Source organism: Pagrus major, chromosome 6, assembly GCF_040436345.1.
Source record: "Pagrus major chromosome 6, Pma_NU_1.0".
Lineage (NCBI taxonomy): Eukaryota > Metazoa > Chordata > Actinopteri > Spariformes > Sparidae > Pagrus > Pagrus major.
The window spans coordinates 38,938,741-38,959,845 of record NC_133220.1 but is presented as its reverse complement, the minus strand read 5'-3'; the positions used below and the strand labels follow the sequence as shown (position 1 = coordinate 38,959,845).

The 21,105-nt window shown below is 38.7% G+C and overlaps 1 protein-coding gene across 1 annotated transcript; it reads left to right on the top strand.

The window, feature by feature from the left end:
* Positions 1-10,888: 10,888 nt before the first annotated feature.
* On the top strand, positions 10,889-18,133 carry LOC140998735 (uncharacterized). The gene is made up of 6 exons (XM_073469097.1): positions 10,889-11,290; positions 12,591-12,724; positions 12,936-13,083; positions 14,830-15,078; positions 15,739-16,006; positions 17,465-18,133. The coding sequence occupies exons 3-6, from the start codon at positions 12,986-12,988 to the stop codon at positions 17,660-17,662; spliced, it is 813 nt and encodes a 270-aa protein (XP_073325198.1). The 5' UTR covers positions 10,889-11,290; positions 12,591-12,724; positions 12,936-12,985; the 3' UTR covers positions 17,663-18,133.
* The last annotated feature ends 2,972 nt before the right edge of the window (positions 18,134-21,105 follow it).

Sequence of the window (21,105 nt, the reverse complement as noted above, 5' to 3'; positions counted from 1 at the left end):
TGACGTGAGACGTTAATAAAGTTGATAACCCAGTGAGGGTTGAAGTGGAAAGACCGTGTGCGCTTCATATGTAAAACCGAGAGACTTTTAACATAATCTACATATTTTTTGACTCTAGCCTCTCTTTCGATCAGCACATAAAAGAAATTACTAAGATTGCTTTTTACCACCTGCGCAATATAGCCAAAATTAGGTCCTTCCTGTCTAAGGCTGACGCAGAGATCCTGATTCATGCCTTTGTTTTGTCCAGGCTGGATTACTGCAATGCCTTATTTTTGGGTCTTCCACATGGGAGCACTAAAAGTCTTCAGATGGTTCAAAATGCTGCAGCTAGAGTAGAACATTTGATCATATTACACCAATCCTAGCCTCACTGCACTGGCTCCCAATACATATAAGATCAGACTTTAAGGTGCTGCTGATGACATACAAAACTGTACACGGCCTTGCCCCATCGTACATGTCAGATCTTAGTATACCGTATACTCCAACTCGTGCATTACGCTCTCAAAATTCAGGGCTCCTGATGGTTCCCAGGGTTAAGAAGAAGTCAGCTGGCTGCAGGGCTTTCTCCTATCGGGCCCCCTTCCTCTGGAATAACCTCACAAATGATATTAGACAATCTGGCTCTATTGACGCCTTTAAATCTAAACTCAAAACTCACTTTTTTGACTTAGCCTTTAATTAGTCCTTGACCTGCTAGGGTTATTTTCTGTCAATGCAACCTGTAAACTGTGATTGCTGTTCTTTCTGTACATGCGACATCTATTGCATGACTGTCCGTCCTGGAAGAGGGATCCCTCCTCTGTGGCTCTTCCTGAGGTTTCTTCCATCGTCTTTTTTTTTCCCTGTTAAAAGGGTCTTTTTTTTCCAACAAGATGGTAAGTTTTCCTCACTCGAATCGAGGGTCTAAGGACAGAGGATGTCGTTCACTGTACAGACTGTAAAGCCCATTGGGGCAATGCGATTGTGATTTTGGGCTATATAAATAAAATTTGATTTGATTTGATTTGATTTACATATTGTGTTATTAAGGCCTGAAAAAAAATTTGGCATGCGCTATGTGCGCACACATACTGCCCTTTTCTGACTTTGAGCCCCTGCCCCTCTATGATCATGTGCACGTCCCTGATAATGCACCATGAAATGATGCTTTGGTAGCAGCTTCTTGTGTAGAAACAAATGCTTGAATAACCTATGGTGTTTAGCGATCAAGTGTTTCAAGAAAATGGTTATACCCTTTGATAACACTGGAGAAAAAACAATATTTACAATTTGAAGCAACAACAGTAGCAAATACCAGTGCTGATCATTTGGACAAACCAAATCTCCGAAGATGAGTGGTAGATTGCGAAGTAAACACCAGGACTGGATGGCTTTTAACCCCAAGTCACTCGAGTCCTCTCCTAACTTCACTGTAGGTGGTCAGGCGGGCCAGCTCTGTGGTCGGCATGAAGCTCGACCCTCTGGTGACGGTGGCAGAGAGGAGGACACTGGAAAAACTGCTGGATATTATAGACAATACCAGCCACCCTCTGCACACCGTCATCAGCGACCAGCGGAGCCTGTTCAGTGAAAGACTGCTCCTTCCCAAGTGTAGGACCAACAGACTTAAGAACTCCTTTGTCCCTCATGCCATCAGGCTGTACAACTCATCACTTGGGGGGAGGAGGAAATAGGAGGAAATAGATAACCGGCAATACTGCAATACTGTGATTTCACTGTGCAATAACTTATTTATCTATTTATCTATTTATTCACATACATACCTGGACACTCTCACTTTCGTGCAATAATTTCTGTACAATAACAAATATACAGTCCTCTACATTTACATTTATTTTATTTTATTTTATTTATCCTATTTTATCTTATTTTATTTTAATCTATTTTTATTGTATTCTATTGTATTGTATTTTGTTCTATTCCTATCTTTATTTTCTATTTTTTGCTAAGAGTTTATTTTCTCGTGAACTGTATGCTGCTGGAAATTCAATTTCCCTGAGGGAGTCATCCCAACGGGATCAATAAAGTGAAGTCTAAGTCTAAGTCTAAGTCTTGTTGTTTTGTTCCATGTAGCCATAGTTAAAGCTCTTAATTCTCCTGTCTACTTCCTTTGATGTTGTGTATCGGTCTATTACATGTAATATTAACAGTTTCATTTCAAATTGTGCCACTCCCTCCAAGATATCATGCATAATATCAACAGAGAAATGTTCACATGTATTGAAGTACTGCAATGAATTCAGAATACAAGACCGTTCACATAGGGAAGTCTGGGATTTGTCTCCATTTTTTGGCAGTGTTCTGCATGAAGTGCTTGAGTTCGCATAGTTATCTTGGGTGAATCCTCAGTAAACTCTGTCTGAAAGTCCTCTTTCTCAGCAAGACAAAAGCGGCAACAATATCTGGCACTAAATGATTCTACAAAACCAAACAAACAGTGAAGGCCAAGGTTGTCACCAGTAACTCGGACAATAGTTCCATATACTGTGTCATCATACAGGGGAACCCTAATTCCATCCCTCTCCAGTATTTTAATATCCTGCACAATTGGATCAAGTATTTTAGAGAAGCCATATGTTTTAATGTCTTTGGCATGAAATAAAGATACCAAATGAATATTATGGAGAGCAGAGTTGTACTTGGGAGAAAAATTCTGCAAGGTGAAATATATTGCTCCTAATTTATGTATTCCCCGTTTAGATCCAAGAGGATTAGCAGTCTCGAAATGATCATAGAAAAATTGAATCTGAATAGCATGTTTCTGCTTTGAAAATAGAGCATGGCTCTTGAAAAGATCTCCATCACACAAGTCTTTCAGCAGATTTTCTCTTGAATTGGACTCAGTCTGCATCATCTCCTTTATATTGGGGTGATTGTAAATAAACTGTAGAGTTTTCAAAATTGGAATGTAAACAAATTTAAAAGTAACAACAACCTGATCGTAGGCTCCTGTAGTTCGATTGCGCAGGGTATCAAACCTTGAACCAAGAACATGTTCAACTGGGTCCACCCGCCCCCACTTCTCTGCAAAATATTGTGTTCTTTTACTTTTAGAATTTAATGCATTAAAAGGATTTTCCATTTTTTCAAAATACTGATCAATTTTGCACTCAATGTCACTTTTGACAGGTTCTTGTAAAGACAGACTACTCTTCACAGATTATTTTACTTGATTATGAATATCATTAACCATCTCTTCCATGGAAATGACCAAGGAGTTGATCGTTGATTCACCTACACCTGCCACTTTCAGTTCAGCTATTGTTGCCGCACAACTGTGCACAAGAGATTTCTGAAGCAGGACAGAATCAGAAGGAGGATTTGTAGATGGTAAATCATAACATTGACTTCCTACTGAATCTTCAGCTGTGGATGGGCCTTCACCAGGATCAGAACAAGGTTCATGTGCTTTATTGAGATGCTTTCTGAACCCAGAAAAAGTTCCATAAACTTGAGCACAACCAGCCTGACCAAATTTAAGACAAAGTGTCTTGCCAGAGCAAAGACTGTGGATCTTTTAAGTGCTTTGTCAGGGAATTAGCATTTGCCTGGGAGCTCTTACAAATAAAACAGAACATTTCAGATCACCTTAATTCTGTAGTGAAGCCCTCACAGAAAAAAAAAGACAATCTACTCAACGCAGCATCCGAGCCCTCAACTCTGCAACTCTAGGATTCACCTTGGTTGTATCAATATCGATTTCATAAATGGTTGTCTGCAGGAAGTTGTACACATTGACCAGATCGTGGTTGTATGAAGTACCAAAGACAAAGTGAGCTTTGAAAAGCTTATCAAAACAGGCAAGAGAGCCGGATGATTTACAAGGTATTGCATGTTTGTCAATGACAATGAAGTACTTGTGAATCACACTCCTCTGAGTTCCCACTGCAAGCAGGTATGGTTAAAGGCTTTCTGTGATGCCATCGAGATGCCCCTGGATGCTGGTCCCCGTCTGTGACACAAAGAGTTTCATTAGTCTGCTATTAAAATGAACCATCTGAAAATAGTTTGAAAAACAAAAAAAACCAAAAAATAAAACATACAGATAACAAGACATGATTAGACTTGTTAGGATTAGGGACAAAACTACTAGCTAGTTGCATTTCTAGTTGCAATAAAATGAACGTTTGGAATGACTTTTGTATCTTTTATTCACTATAATAGTTCATGATTCACAATTTACATCGAAGTGGTTAAAAATAAAGTTAATGTATTACACAAGTTTTCATTTGTAATGTTGCACATTCAGACCACAAGGTGGCATTAGTGTTGTGTCAACTTAAGTGAGAAAAGGTCAAAGTTTAGAACTGAAGAAAAAATAAGTGTTAGCTATAGGAAGAGAGAGAAATATTGATATATGCAAATTATGATTGTTCATCCAGTAAAAAACTACAAAAAGACAACATGTAGCATGATATAGCTAGTGATGTTTCCTGTATTGCAGCCTTACCTTGATGAACTTCACAAGATTCTCACATGCTTGTCTGGCGGAGAGCTTTCCTGGTCTCTTGCAGTCATGAGGTGACGGTGGCAGCAGGTGTACAAGGATCAAAATGGACGACATGTCACTGTCCCATCCTGAAAGAACAAGTAATAAAGAAAAAAACAAAAAAACACTTCCATAATAAAGTTTAATACAAAAAACAAATCACTACTTGCTTTACCAAAAAGACTCAGCAGGTGGCAGTGTTACACTTCTTATGCTCCCATTTATACAAAATACAATGAAATTAACTACATCAAGTGCTCTTTCCTAAAACATTAAATCTTATCACAACCAAACCAGAACAACAACAATATAATCCATTTATTTTTGCCTCACTACTTTCCACTTCTGCTGTGGATTCCGCATTCTGAATGAGGTACTGAAGGTCATCTGACTGTGTGAGACCACGGCTTTGCTCGAGGACTTTTTTCTTGTATGTAGTGGGCCACTTCTCCAGGAACTTCGCAGAGATGGCATCATCAAACAGCAAAGTAAAATCTTGCTCAATCTGTAGAATAGATGATGTCAAGTTGTTAAATCTCCTTAACTCATACAATTTCACTTTTTTCCAACATGCAAGTCAATTTTTACAAGTTACAATGAAGGTAGTTTAAGATCAACGTACTAATCCTTCTATGTCCAGGAATCTCGGGAAGGCCAGAAAGATGTCAGAGGACTTCACTGGATCATGAATGATATTTTGGCGATAGTTGAAGGTCTGCCTCATCTTAGTCATAACAATTCCTTCATCAGCTGTATGCTTCATCAGTGCAATGGCCTCAGACCACAAGATGTCTGTCATTAGGTGACTGTCCTCTCTCAAGTCTCGATCAGCTGTTGGGCCCCCTGTAACAGTGGATATGGACATGACAGTGTTCTAGGATTTAATAAATAAGGCTTGGGAACTCTGCCAGGTTTTTCATGTATACAGTTTGGTTCCAGGTAACAATAACACATACCTGTTTGTGTTTTTGATAGCCTCATGGCCTTCTTTTGTCCATCAGAAGCTTCCTTTTGGACAAACTTCAGTCTCCAAGCCAGATACCCACTCCCATCTTCTGCATTGTAGTTAAGAAAAGATGGCAGAGATGGTGGACATGCATAAATGTTAACATCTTTAGTTTTACTTAAACCATAGCCAAGCAAAAAAATCTAGATGTACATCATGCCTGAAAAATGTCTTGAGTTTAGAAGTGAAGAGTAAATGTTGAATTTATTGTTTTCTGTACTTACATAACCCAACTTGCTCCTTGGATCAGCCAGGTATGGAAACAAGCTGATGATCCCCTTTGCGTAGTCCTCTTTGACACGCCTTGAAGGACTTGTCCTACACAGATAGACACTATGAGCACCTTTGGAAGTATTGGAGTGTAAATGACACCTTCAGCAAACTAGGCGTGGATGGTGCATAAAAAAACATATTAGTTGTGAATGAAATAAATATTTCAGCATACCCATGTTCACTTGTCATTGATGATCCTCTCTCCGCCAGGTTTGTTCTTTAGAACATTTTCAATCATCTAAGTGACAGTAAAAAATACAATATAAAATCAATGTTAACACTTGTCTGCAAGCACACTAGACTTCTATGTTGGAGATACTGTCAACAATATGCAGAGCTGTGTCTAAGGTAAGATAGCAGAACCTTGTGCTTCAATGGCAATATGATAATCCATTCAATCATTAACAATACATTCAAATTTGTGTACATTTTCTGAAAGGATGTACAGCAATCAGCATAGCTTACTTGTGCAAGAAAGGTGTGGTCAGCTCTCCGTCTTGTGGCAGGACTGTGCTGCAATATTATTGTGTCATCAGAGTCCTCTGCAATATCCCCACTGGAGCTGTTTAGGGAGCTGCTTGCAGGGGAACTTAGCCAATCTGTCAAACCATGTAAACATTCAGTTGGTGTGATTAACACTAACACCATACAATTACTAAGAGTATTATAGTAACTACCAAAAAATACCATACAAAAAGATTATTTGAAATATAGCAAACTAACAATTTAGCAGATTTATCTGCTTGTCTTACACAGAACATGTTAGGCTAGCCAAGACTTAAAGAATGAATGACACTAGGATGCTCAGTGGCTGAGTGGTTAAGCACCTGTCCCATGTTGGCAATGCCCAATGCAGTGATGGCTGGATCGATTCCTGACTGTGCTGATCTGTACTGCGTGTCATTCCCCCAGTCTCTCTCCCTTTTACTATCCACTCTACACTATCCTGTCAATAAAAGGCAAACCCCTCCCCCCAAATACAAAAAAAAAAGAACCAATGACACAAGTAACTTACCATCTGGATTTGGACCCTGTGCGAGACAAATCTCAAGCACACCAAGGTTTTGTTTTTTCAGCAGGAAATCAAAAACTTCCTCATCAACCTCAGTCTTTGAGTCGTCAAAGACTTTTAAGTCCAAGGTTGGGATGCTGAACTTCTTGGCAGCTGTGAACACAATAAAATTGCACTATTTAAAATAAACACCAGAACAAGGGAAACAGTGAAATTTAATAAATTGAGCCATATAAACCTAAACGGTTAGTATAGCAGCTGGATAATAATTGGCCTCTTACAGGTATATCTCATCTTTAGTAATCATTAATTGATATTTGCACCATCCCCCAAAATATATGTTTAATAGATTGCATGAAACTCTTTAAGTTTTCCACTCACCACATTCCAAAAACAATGTGTAGGTCACTTGGCCCTCAAAACAGAGGTATTTCTGTCTTTCCTTGTACTTTACACGCACAGCCTGCATCCTTCATGACACAAAAAGGTTATTTTTAATATCATTTCCACAATTATTCACAAAGCCTTAAAGCAACACTAAGTAGTTTTTCGACCTTAAAATAATGTTTCTAAACTCAGTTAAGTGGTAGAATAACGGTTAATAGGATGAACGGTGACGCCTCTGCAGCCTGAGGGGGGTCGCGCCGGCAGAAACCGCACTGTGTAACTTCTCAGAGCGGGTAGGAACCTACCTGACGTAAAGAAGTCTAGTGCGACCTGCTTTACGACACGTTTATTTGTCGGTGGATTTAGCCAGCTGCTACTTGGATTTTTTGTAAACAAACGCCATGGCCGAGCCAGCTAAAAAAGCCAAGAAGGTATTGTCTGAGGAGGCGAAGAAAAGAAAAAGTGAAAGTGATATAACATGAGCCGGACACGGATAAATATTAGACCAGCTTACACTCAGTGGAGCGAGCTGAGAGAAGGAATGGGTTTCAAGACTGATGGCAACCTAGCCTAGATGCTACTATAATCTAATGCTGTCCGTTTCGATAGCTTGCACGTCTTCATGTAGTGACTGTAAATGATGACTAACTTACTAAAACACTATGAACGTCTTGTCTTGAAAAGTTGCAGATTCCTTAGTTCATGCAGATAATCAACATAATTGTTGAACAGTGTGGTCCGGAGGTAACTTTAGGCTACTGTTGTTATCGGTAACGTTAGCATGCTACTTAGCTACTGTTGTCGTACTGAGTTGGTTGTAGTTATTACACCAAACACAACGTCAGCTTGCACGTTTTCATGTAGTGACTGTAAACGATGAGTAACTTACTAAAACACTATGAACGTCTTGTCTTGAAAAGTTGCAGATTCCTTAGTTCATGCAGATAATCAACGTAATTGTTAAACAGTGTGATCGGGAGGTAACGTTAGCATGCTACTTACTGTTGTCATACCGAGTTGGTTGTAGTTATTACGCCGAACACAACGTCACAACTTGCAATTGTATTTAGTAACTCCCGAAAACATAATTATATTTTCAGATGTTACTAAACACATTCACGCCCAAGCGTCGTGTTTTGGAAGTAACTTAGTCGGTGCAATCATTATAACCAACTCGGTATGAGAATAATTCTAGCATGCTAATGTGCTGTGCAGCCTATATGCTAACAAACTACCAACTGCTATCTCTGAATCTAACTTGTTGTTGGCACTCGATTGAGGTTTCATGTTTTTGATGTTTCCAAACGAGGCTTCGTGATTCGCCGGCTCCGTCAACAAATTCACGTGTATTCATTTTCCCCAGGGATGCTCATACAGTGACAGTATTTACGACACTAGTAACAGATAATTGCGCTTCTCAACCAGCCGGGGGTAGTAATGAGTCCAAACTACCTAGTGTTGCTTTAACATATAATCCATTGTCCACCTTGACTTATTCAATGTGTATTTTACAATCTCGTGATGTTGACTATGCTGCTCTGATTGTGTAAATCCATGTTAACAAAAATAATGGCAAACTCTACATAGCAGCAACAAATTAAGTACATGTCATGTCCATAACGTTAGTACAATGCAGAGCTTGTATAATGCCAATTTATCACACTGGGACTAGAACGACTGTCAGAGCCATGTACTTGCTAACCGAGCTGCAGATAAAAATAGTATACAAAGGACTCTAAAGTAAAACACGTGTGTTTGCTAACCAAATAGCACGGAAAATTAAAGTTTTCTGACTGACTGAAGACGGTCAATGTACATGACTCAATTCAAAATAAAACAATGCTTGCTAACCAAATAGCAGGTGAAACAAAACACGCATGCTTGCTAACCAAATAGCAGGTGAAGCAAAACAGGCATGCTTGCTAACCACGTGCTTGCTCACCGGACAGCAGGAGAAAACCGTCAATGTACACGACTAAATTCAGAGTAAAACACACGTGCTTGCAAACCGAACAGGAGAAAACAGACTGATCAAAAATAAATTAAAAAAAACAAACAAAACACATGCTTGCTAACCGAAGAGCAGGGAAAACGGTGGTGTACATGACTCAATTCGGAGCAAACCCTCTTTGATAAAATGGTCGGTACACAGGACTTAACGCAGTAAAAACACACTGTGCGTGGTAAATTAAGATACATACCAAGCAGCTATTGAGTAATTTAGTTGTAAATGAAATACACAATAAAATACACATCAATGTAGTTTGTGCGTAGTGTAATGACTGACTACGTAGAAGCCCAGTTAGCATCGACCATGGCAATTATGCAGTAAGACCCACAAACTCGCCAGCTGCAATGTTAAGCACAGGCTTTACCTTTCAAGTAAGCCAACAAAAATTCTGCTGACATTTCATCTTAAATAAAATCCATATTTAATACTTTGCCGACTTACCTGGCTCACCGCCTTCCACTGCTGCCGCTCACCGCTGCCGCTCACCTTGACCTTCCACTGCGGGGTTAGAAAATGGCGGCAGAAACGAAACCTAAGAAACATTAGTGGGCGTGTTTCTGCTATATTACTCCAATAGGATTTCCCCTGTTTTTTTTCTCCCATTGTAGCGGCCACTGGAAATAATTACAATCCAAAATTAATAAAAAATACTCTTTTAGAGGAAAATGATGTTAACTCATTAAATTATTACAAGACAACCAATGCAATGACAACATTCACACATTAATTTCTGCAGTTCATGGACGTGTACAGACACTTTCTGTCCTTCCTTTTTTGTTTCTGGCGTGTGTTGTGGCTTCCATTTAATTATTTGTGCTAAGTACTGTAGACCAAAACAAGGTTATGTAATGGAAAAATAAAAACAAACAGAACCTGATAAGTTTTAATACAACGCTTCTTTTTCTATAATTTTAGGACAATGTACCTCAAAGCAATAGATGATGTCCACTCCCATGGACTAACGGAAGGGCAAAGTTGCATCTCGATTCTCTCCTTTGAATTGAGACACAACACTACAGGTGTATTGATGGAAGACTTGCTGAAACTTCTAAAGTTACATTCTACTGGGACAAGTACAGTTCCAGCAAGCAAGTATTTTTTGGAGAAACCATTAGCTGGTATTGTAGATCAATTTGAACACCATCATTACTGCAGAGTATGTACTAAGTACCTTGGCACTTCACAGTCACAAGAAGAAACACTTACATGTGTGTCATGTTCCTCACCCATAACAGTAAAAGCCAGTTTACTATGGAGGACTAAACATGACTTAAGTATAAATAAATAAATAAATAAATGCATAAATAAATGTATAAATAAATAAATGCATGAATAAATGTATAAATAAAATAATAAATACATGCATACATAAATGAATGAATAAATAAATGTATAAACAAAAGAATAAATAAATGAATGAATGAATAAATAAATGCATAAATAAATAAATAAAAGAATAAATAAATAAAAGAATAAATAAATAAATGCTTTACATTTATTTCAACATTTCTGTTCACCTACATTTATTTATTTCTGTATTTCTGTGTCCATATGTTAATGAGGTAGGAGGTCCTAACCTCAGTCAACAGCATGATTGGTTACAGGAGTGTGCTCGATTCGGGTCTACTACCTCTGCCTTACTAGCGGCGCTAATTTATGTACAGGAATGTTGTTGGCTACCAGCCCGCCCGCTCAGCTAACCATTAGCTGCAGTTGTTGACATTTGTTATTTATGTAGCTCTGGATTAGTAATGGCATTTTTTGTACGAGCGATTGCGAATGAATTACGATCATTAGCGAACGATTTAGAGAACCATGCAACCAACGACTATGTTCAGTTTCGTCTGGATAGATTGATGGATGACTTGGCTCAGCTCATGGATGTGGAAATTGAACCAGCAGTGTTAGACGGTCTTGAAGAAGTCGCCCGCCAACTTTACATCCTGTCAGAGACAGAAGAAGGGACCCTTGGACATCCGTCGTACAATATACCCCCACTTTAATCGAAGCACACCTACTCTGGGGGCGCACTGCTGAGGAAATAGCACAGGTGTTGGGAGTGTGCGAGAGAACAATTCGTCGGAGGATGGCACAGTACGGAATAAGGTAATTTTACTCCCCTAACGCTACATTGTTTGTTTGTCTGGTTTCCCGTTTAAGGTGGCAATATATGTGTGCAAATTCACAGATATATTTAACTAGCTAGTGTTTATTGATGGTAATGTTGCTCACCTTATCTCCAAATACCACTGGGAAATATACTGTGTTTATCTTATATAGTCTAACGTTAGGTGCACATTTGATCATAAAATATTTGTTAGTCTAAGCTTTTTATATAAATTGTTCATGATATCATAGAACATTTATCCCTACAATAATATGTCTCCTTGCACTGCTCTGTAATCTGAGTTTAAGTTAACTAAAAATTAACTAACGTTACTGATATTAACTTACATTAATATGGACTTGGAATAGGTCTAACAATACTTGATGATATAGGCCTATATGCTTTGGTTTTCAATGACAGATGGACTGGTGACTAACATGCTTATATTACTGACAAACTTAGTGTAGGAGCCAAAATTGGTTTGGCCTGTATTATTAATTGTTTATTCTGCACACGCTCTTACTATTATTTCCGGCAATTAACACCTGGGTCTGGTTTTACGGTATTTTACCTGTTCAGTTGCACAGTGGTTCTGGTTAGACAAAGAGGGTGAGTGGGGTTGGATATTTTCTGTTGACCGTTTCATTTCATTTCCATAACGTATCGTTTTGTTTCCATATACTTATATAATTTTTTGTTTCAATAAACACTTTAAAAACGTTACTTTGAGTCAAGAATGGATTTATACGAGCGCGTCGCAGACAAGACCCCACTGAGCCTTTTAGCGGCCTTTTAAATTGGACAATTAGTCGCTACACTTAGTTTATTATATGTACTCCTTACAGGTAGTGGATTTGTGCTGCTGCATTTGTTGATACTGCACATGGGTGCCATTAATTAACATCTTCAGTTTGTCAGATAATCTGTAACCCTATTTCTGGAGTAAAAAGTGAACAGAGTCAGATGTGACATTTCAGCACAATTGCATTAGTTTGGCACATGATAGTGTTGCTTTTATAAACTCATACAATATGAACGATTTTAACTTAAATTATAAATAAAATTCATAAACTGATAGGCATTTAGGTTATTTCTACAGGACACAGCAGCTGAGTTTAGACTAAACAGGAATGAGGTTTGTTTTAGGTGACACCGATTTAAAATAATCTAAACCTTACACTGCAGCTAACGACAGAGCAACAGACTCCTTGTGGTCAATGTGTTTTGTTTGTACTGTGAGATAGGTGACATTTCTTTGTTGCCTCTTGTGACTTTTTTCTTGTTATTTTTGATGATCAGAGTCCACAATCTATTAACTCCAATAGAGGACAACAATCTGGATGAAACTGTGACCCAAATTCTGCAGCAGCATCCCATGTCTGAATACAAAATGATGGTTGGGCACCTGAATGCACAAGGCATAGGCATACAAAGTAAGGAATTGTATTCATTACCCATTCATTTGTTCGGGGGTTATTTTATGTTGGGATTTGGCCTACTTGCTGATTTACTCACAATGTGAGGAAGCTGCTTTATTTAGTGCTAGTCTGGATTTTATCTGGATTTGTGAATTCACTGCCAGATTGGGGAATGATTTACTTTTTTTCAGTACACCATATCGGTGCATTGTTTTGCCTATTATAGGACAGCATGTCCAGGAATCCATGCGGTGAGTGGATCCTGGTGGAGTTTTGATGCGCACCCTTCAGCTGAACCCAAGAAGGCGTAGGAAGTACTCTGTTAGAGCACCGAACAGTTTATGGCACATCGATGGAAATCACAAACTGATAAGGTATCGAAAAAACATTAACCATCTCAAGCACCCACTTCATTGTAGATTTTACTACTGTAAGCTACTTACTACCCAGTTTAGTGTATATCCAGAGCTAGGGATGTCCCGATCAGGTTTTTTTTACCCCGATCCCGATCCGAGTCATTTAATATTTAGTATCTGCCGATACCGAGTCCCGATCCGATACTTAGCCCTAACTAATATTTTCTTAGATAATACAGCTGCATTACAAAAAAAATCACCTGCATCCAAGCTGTTCTTAATAGCTTTTTTTATTTTGTTGAAACAAAGTAAATACTTTCATATGGCTCTTTCTTATTCTGCATATCCTATTGCAACATTGGTTTTCATTAGTTTTTTTAAATTTTTTTAACAAAAACAACCAAGTAAACAAAGTCAGTAACTAAACCCTGATCCTCTACCACAGAGGTGGGCTGGTTATCCAGAGCGATGAATTCAGTGACCTTCTCTGTAATATTTGTGGCCATGTCGCTGACTCAAGGATATTTCTCTTTTCTTTTGAAAGTATCCACGAGTGTGTGTTGCTTCGGTGCCTTTGCCTGTATTGCTTGAGTGAACTCATGTTTTTGTTTATGTGCCTTATCAAATTTGTAGTATTAAATGCAGCTCTTTTGTTACCAGCTCGCGAAACGGTCGTATTGCAGATGTTACGTGTTGCCGTTGGACTGCTTTCGCTTTCTAATTTGAAATATTTCCACACTGCAGACATTTTATCCACAGGTTCTCCAGACTAATGTTACGAGCATGACTGCATTCTGCCACAAATTGTGCTCTGTTGACGACAGCTGACGTAAAAATAATCGGGCTTGGATCCACGTTCAAAATTGCCGATCCCGATCAGTGAAAAAATGCCCATATCAGCCCTGATCCCGATCCCGCAATCGGGATCGGGACATCCCTTTACAGAGCAGTCACAAAAGCCCATCTACAATTTTAATTAACCTACCAGTGTCACTGCAAGCCAGACTGGGATTTATCAATGGTGGATGGATCAAATTATTTAATCCATCAACGTTCTTTTGCATGCAAATCAGTTTTACTGACTTCTACCAGCATTAAAATTAAGAGTAATGCTGGTTGGTTCTTTGAACTTTTAGGTGGGGTGGCTTTTTAAAGTGGTCCAAACAGGTCAGTTAGAAACTGTGATAAACCTTCTGTTTTTGGCACAGTACTCTACTGTAGATTGTACAATGTCGAAATTGTAATCTGTGTATATACAGTCTGACAGGGGCTACAATGGCTACGGCTCCCACACTGTGCATGCAGTATTGATGTCAATATTGGGTTAGGGGCTACCAAATTAAAGTTGCACTCAAAATTTTAACCTCAGCCATTGTCTTCTTTGAAATCTAATATGCTGGAGTACAGTGCTTAAAACAGAAAATGTCAGTGACCAAAGACTAAAAACTCTACAACATGCAGCTGGCCTCAAAGGCTATTTTTAATCAAAATACTCACCAGAACTTTGTATAAATTCACTTTGTCGTGTGTGGGTGTGGGTGTAAATTTTGTGAGCTGGAATTAAATACAAAGAAATGTTGACCTAGAAGTATATCAGGATTTTTATTTATGTTTGTGTGTTAAAGATTTCAGATAGAGAAGTTCTGTTCAAATAGGCCTATACAGTATGCTCTGTGTAAATCTGGCCTAAACTTGCACATACAGAGATGCATGATGCAGGTAGTGGTACTGATCTTAATCTGTTCTCATACATATCTATTTCAGATGGCGTATTGTTGTGCATGGTGGTATTGACGGCTTTAGTTGTTTGATTGTATACTTGAGTGCTGCCACCAACAATCGTGAAGCAACAGTCCTAAAAAGCTTTCTGGAAGCTGTCAATGTCTATGGTGTGCCATCACGTGTGAGGTCAGATAAAGGTGGGGAAAATGTTGATGTTGCACGCTACATGGTGGCTAATAGAGGACTGAACAGCAATTCACAGATTGCTGGTAGGAGCGTCCATAACCAAAGGTAACATAATCTTCCATTCAAACATTTATCAAGATAACACTTTGTAAAAGATGGCAATATAAACTGACTTAACCTGTCTCTTCAAGTCTATCTTAGTACAATCAAGCTTTGTGGCAGCAGATTATGAGCTTTTCAACATTAACGTTAGTGTAAATATTGAAAGAGTTGTTCTCTAATTGTCTCTCTGTAAACTATACTGACCAGGAGAAGATTACTATTCTAGTGTGATTCCAATGTAAGTGATGACAAATCTACAGTCCTCATTCTGTAGTTCAGCTGAACTTCATTCTGAAGCTAATATGAGGCTTCAGCAGTCACAGAACAAGGCCACCCATCACTTACAATAGAATGGTTAGCATTAGATTTTCCACAGCCAGTACAGATGGACAGAGGAACAACCACAGCGACCAAAAACACTTTCATCATACATGTGGGCATGTGAGCATTGTTTGAAGACAAACTTGAAAAAAATCAACTTATCCTTTAAGAGATTAAAATTAAACTTTGTCATTAACTGTTATTTAGACTGAATATTGAATTGATGGGAGTGTTGTCATACACCAACAGTAGGTAAAAGTATTAGGTAAAGGTATTTTCCCTGTATGTTGTGTTTCTGTTAATTGTAGGTAGATTAAATAGTTTTTCCTTTATACCCATCAGAATCAAAAGGCTCTGGAGAGACGTTTATGTGGGAGTGCTTGATCTCTTCTACACCATCTTTACCAACCTTGAGAGAGAAGGCCTTTTCAATCCTGACAATGAAATGCATCTCTATGCTCTGCACTGGTGCTTTGTGCCCCACATACAGAAGCACCTTCAGTTTTTCCAGCGTGGCTGGAACTGCCACAGACTACGGACTGAGGGCAACCAGTCACCGCTGCAACTGTGGACTCGCCATGAGCATGAGGCGCAGCAGGGCCCCATACAGGTTTGAATTTATTCAGTAATTCTGTTTTACTTTAACTTTTAATTTCCTACATGGGATATTGTCAACATTATCTCCACTTTATGTCCATTATAAAATGCATGTATCAGTAGCAAAATGTAACTAATAGTGGCCTGTTGTTCAGGAACTAAATGTGATGGATTTATACTGCCTATCATTGGCACTTTCAACACAATAAGGTATTGCTACAATGTTGTGGTCAAACAAGGAGCAGTGATTTAGAGAGAAAATTATACATCTTAGCTCTCAAAATTAATGTATTGGCTCTTGGAAATTGTAGTCAAGCTCTTTCTGATGCCATAGCTGTTTTTGGGGCATATATTACAGAATCCCAGATGATAAACAAGTGATATTTCAAACTAGGTTCTGTAAAATGAATGAATATGGCTTACAGTTCTGTAGACATATTTACCATAAAAATCTTTAAGACTTTGATTTTGATTGACTCTTTATCCTACCCTTTAACCTCAGCTCTTGCATTGATCGATTTTAAGGTTCTTTTATTAGTTTTTAAGTGTCTTAACAGTCTTGGGCCTTCTTATCTATCTGACTGCTTTTACATTACCAACCCTCGCGGACCCTGAGGTCCTCCGGCTCCAACCTTTTAGTCATCCCAAGTGTTCGGACAAAAACCCACGGTGAGGCATCCTTTTATCACTACGGCCCGCGTCTGTGCCTGCCGGAGAGCCTCAGGGCCACAGAGACTGTTGATGTTTTTAAAAGCAGGCTCAAGACACACCTTTTTAACTTGGCTTTTAATTGATTTCTTCTTATCCTTCTTCTAAACTCCTTTAAACTAGTCATTTATGGTGTTTTACTCAGATCTTAGGTTGTTTTTTTAGGAACTTTTAGATACAGCTTTAAGAATGGTATCTTAGCTTTTTTCTTTTAGTCTCTTTCTTAATATTTTTAACTACTTTTAACTTCTTTTAATGTTGATTTTATCCTGTTTTCTTTTTATCTTCTAGCTCCAGTGTTTTCCTCACGGGGGGCCCTCCACGCTGGGAGTAGTTTGATCCGCCTATGGGGGTGCTGCCCTGGGGGCTGTCCTGGCCTGGATGGATGGGGTGGCACTGAACCACGGCCATCTCCACAGCCGTGGTGTGGGCTCCTCTGTCTGTCCTGGTTGGGTGGTTCCTGTGGCGGTGCCCCCTTGTGGCCATGGATCTACATGACTTCCCAGCGTGGATGGCTCCCCAACGATGCTTTCCTCACCTGGATCCTCAGTGCCCAGCCATATCATATCATATCTTAACGAGTATATGTTTGCAGCTGTGTGTGCATGCCTAAGTGAGTGAGTAGGTGCGTGTACTTGTGCGTATGTGTGTGTGCGTTTGTGTGTGTGTGTGTGTGCTTTTAACTTGTAAAGCACTTTGTGTTGCATTTTATATGTATGAAAGGTGCTATATAAATAAATAAAGTTTAAGTTTGCAATTGCAGGTTGACATGGAGTTTGGAGTTGACTGGACTGGACCATGTGGTCACCGTCAGCCTGGTGTTGTGGTCCCTGAAGTTCAGCTGCAGCGCTCACTGACTGACCAGGAAGTTGGAAGTCTACCAGACCCTGATGGCCCTCTGTCCAATGTGTTAGATGTTTATGTACAAAGTGTGAGCTTATTATCAGAAATGCTCCAGTAAATCCATATTGCTCAAGTTCTGATAAAGAAGCCGGTATTGTGGTTTAGCAGTTCTGATATCTGTGTTGAATCGCATTCTTATTTGTCAAACACATCTTTGTTTCAAGTGTCTAAAATGTTTTTCTGTAAAAAGAATGGTAATGACAGCATTTTTATTTTACACCAGATGTATACAACTTGCTGCATTGTACAATATGACTGCAAACAAACACTTTTTGCAATAAGCAATTTATGTCTATTACTATTAATGAATTTGTTTTTAACCATTAAGTTTAAACATTGAAAAACATTATGGTTATGTAACAGAGCCTTGTACGAGAAACTGTCCTGTAGTTATCAAGATAACTTGTTTTGAAGTATTCATTTCACATGTGATTGGAGACTTACAGTCTCTGAATCAGAAGGCTCGAGAAACTGCAACATGCATCCTGTTTCAGAACAATACCACAAATAAAGAACAGCAACAACTCAATTTGTCTCTGTAACAGTCTCCTGAGCTTTAAAAGAATTGTGAACAGTGAGATTAAACCTAAAAGACAATGGTATAGACATGAAACAAATAACAAAAATGCTTCACCACATCACAAGCATGCAGACCTTTTTACTGCACCAGTGTTACACACGCTGGCAGAACTAGGCACTAGTTGGTATCACTCTTTCAAATGCTTTTATGCTGCAATCCAAATTTTGTTGCTGGCCAAGCAAGACAACAAATGTACACTAAGGTGTACAGTGATATATTGATGTGTCCTTAGACCATTCCAAACCCAGTGTCAGTGCTACAAATAGCAGCAAGAATGTCTCTTTCAAAGTTAGAGTACTCTTTGTAATGTCCTGGAAGTTTAAGCAGGTGGAAGCAGGTGGAAGAACTGGGGAAGTTGCTCTCCACCACTTTAACATCCAAGTGTCTGGGCAGCACATTCCACCCTATCCAGAACTGCAGGAGTTTCCTAAGGACGCTTGGAGATGCTACCAAAATAGAGAATAAAGTCAACATTTATTTTATTGCCTGAAATGATTTTGTATCATCAATCATAAATGAAGTTGAAAAAAGAACGTACTTTTACTCAATTTGTGCTTTGGGTTATTCATGTAGCTGATAATCCACAGGTAATAAAAAAAGTAGAGGAAGCAAAGCCTTGTGTTTTTGACCAACATTCATTTATTTGCACCCAATACAGACTTTCAGTTAAATAACCTGAGAAACTGTTAAAAGTACATATTTACCGTTCTCAATAAATGTCCAAAGGAATCCTGTGATCCTACATGTATCCTCCAAAGAGACATCACTGTCTTCATCCTCATCCTGTGTTGGCCAGTTTATCTTTTCCAAGACCATCTGACAGATCATTTTTTCAAATCAGTTAACACTTGTTTTTCCCAACAGCCCAGAGAATATAAAGCACAATAAACCACAGAACAGAAAATATGGGAAATTGTCACTTCTAATTATCCAAATTGTAATTTGGTCAGGGCATGGTTATAGTCAGTTTTAAGAACCATACTGGAGGTTTTGCATGGGTAAAGTTACGGCAAATGGCAAACTGAGTACTTTCCAGTCCTGTTGAGCATTTTCTAAATCATCCATCAGTTTTTTGATTGGTTTCCTTCTTTTAAGGCAGCAATTAGTATCAGTTCATTTCATTTGAAAATCAACTTGCAAGGACTTAAGGACAACCATGCCTACACACCAGACTTCAGAGGAAAACAAACACCCAATTCTACTGTATTTTTTCCTACAATTACTTCAGCTATTGTGTGTTGTCACACACCTTCATAACAAGAAGCTTAGTGGGGACATTTCACACACCACGTTGTCATCATTTATGGGGACCAGTTGTCTCCAGGTCATCAGAAACCTCACACAAAGTTTGCACTCATACACCAGAGTAAAAGTGCACTGTGGGGACGTCGTGAATGTCCCCGATTAGAGCAATATTTCTTGCCAAGGAAAATGTCTATTAAAGTTCAGATCTATCCTAAATGTCCCTTAATCATCTGCCTTATGGGTGCAGTAGATTAAACTGTTTGGCTGGCCTGATTCACAATAGATTTCCCTCATAATGACCTTACATTTTGCATTTACTTGCTTAAAGATAACAACAGCATTAAAAGAAGACTCACAGAGACTCCAGAAGTTAAAAGAAGTTAACATCAACTATGAACATACCTGTTGATAAGTGTCCTGTGGACAGGGAGCGTCAGTTATCTCCGTCTCTGTCACGACAGCATGGTGGGAGCCTGTGACAGGAGGAACATCCCTTGTGGTTGTGGTCCTCTGCAATGATTTGATGGAAGAAATAATCAAAAATATGTTAAGCAATTGGTCAATTTGATGTAAACACTCAATAATATTCAATTAGAGTAATACATTTCAACATTCAACGTCGTGAATGTCCCCGATTAGAGCAATATTTCTGCCCAAAGAAAATGTCTATTAAAGCTCAGATCTGTCCTAAATGTCCCAAATTTGTGAAAGCATTCATACATAGATTAATTAGATTTAATTTATTTTTCAAATGACACTACGTTCAACCACCATGTTATTCGGAGACAATATTAAACCCTACACACTTAAACACTGTGCTGTGCTCTTCTCCATAGTCATATGTAATTTCTTCACCTTCCTTCATGTCTTTTAGAGCAAAAAGACATAAGTGTGGTGTTCCTTCCACGTCAATTTTTTTCATCTTACATTTTGGATGTCTGTGTTTATCTTTAACTAAACGCCCAAATGAACCGTCTTCTCTGGAGGCATCAATACTGAAAAAGGACAAAAAACAAGAAAAGGGAGCGGAAAATATTACAGAAATGAAAATAGTCTCCTACAGGTCCTATATTCTATTTGTTTTAATTTTGATACATTTTGAAATGTATTTCATTTACATTGCAGGATTACATTAGCAGATGGCAAAATGACAATCACTGATTGTGCAAGCCTGTATGTCAAATTTAACAATGTATTCCCACTTCTCTCCGTATTACCATCTGGTTTTGCTCTGATACAGGAGAGACGAAACATAAGTGAGTAACTCAATGACAGCGTTGCAGACTTACTGCAGGAAACACATTTGACAGAAAATGAACACGTTAAACTGAAACAAGGGGGTTATAGTCACATATTTTTCTCATCATATACATCTCAGGCTAGAGGAGTGGCCATACTACTTCATAGAAATGTCCCATTTCAGGTGAATTCAGTCATTAAGGACCCTTTCGGAAGATTTGTGATAGTGCAAGGGTTATTACACTTGGAACCCATAACACTGGTTAATGTTTATGGGCCTAACACAGATAATCCTCAATTTTTTGAGAAACTGTTCTTTACCTTATCTGACCTACACACAGAGGTCTACATGGGAGGAGACTTCAATTTAGTTTTGGATCCAATCTTTGATCGGTCTTCTCAGAAAACCAGCTCTCTAACACAGAGTGCTATATATT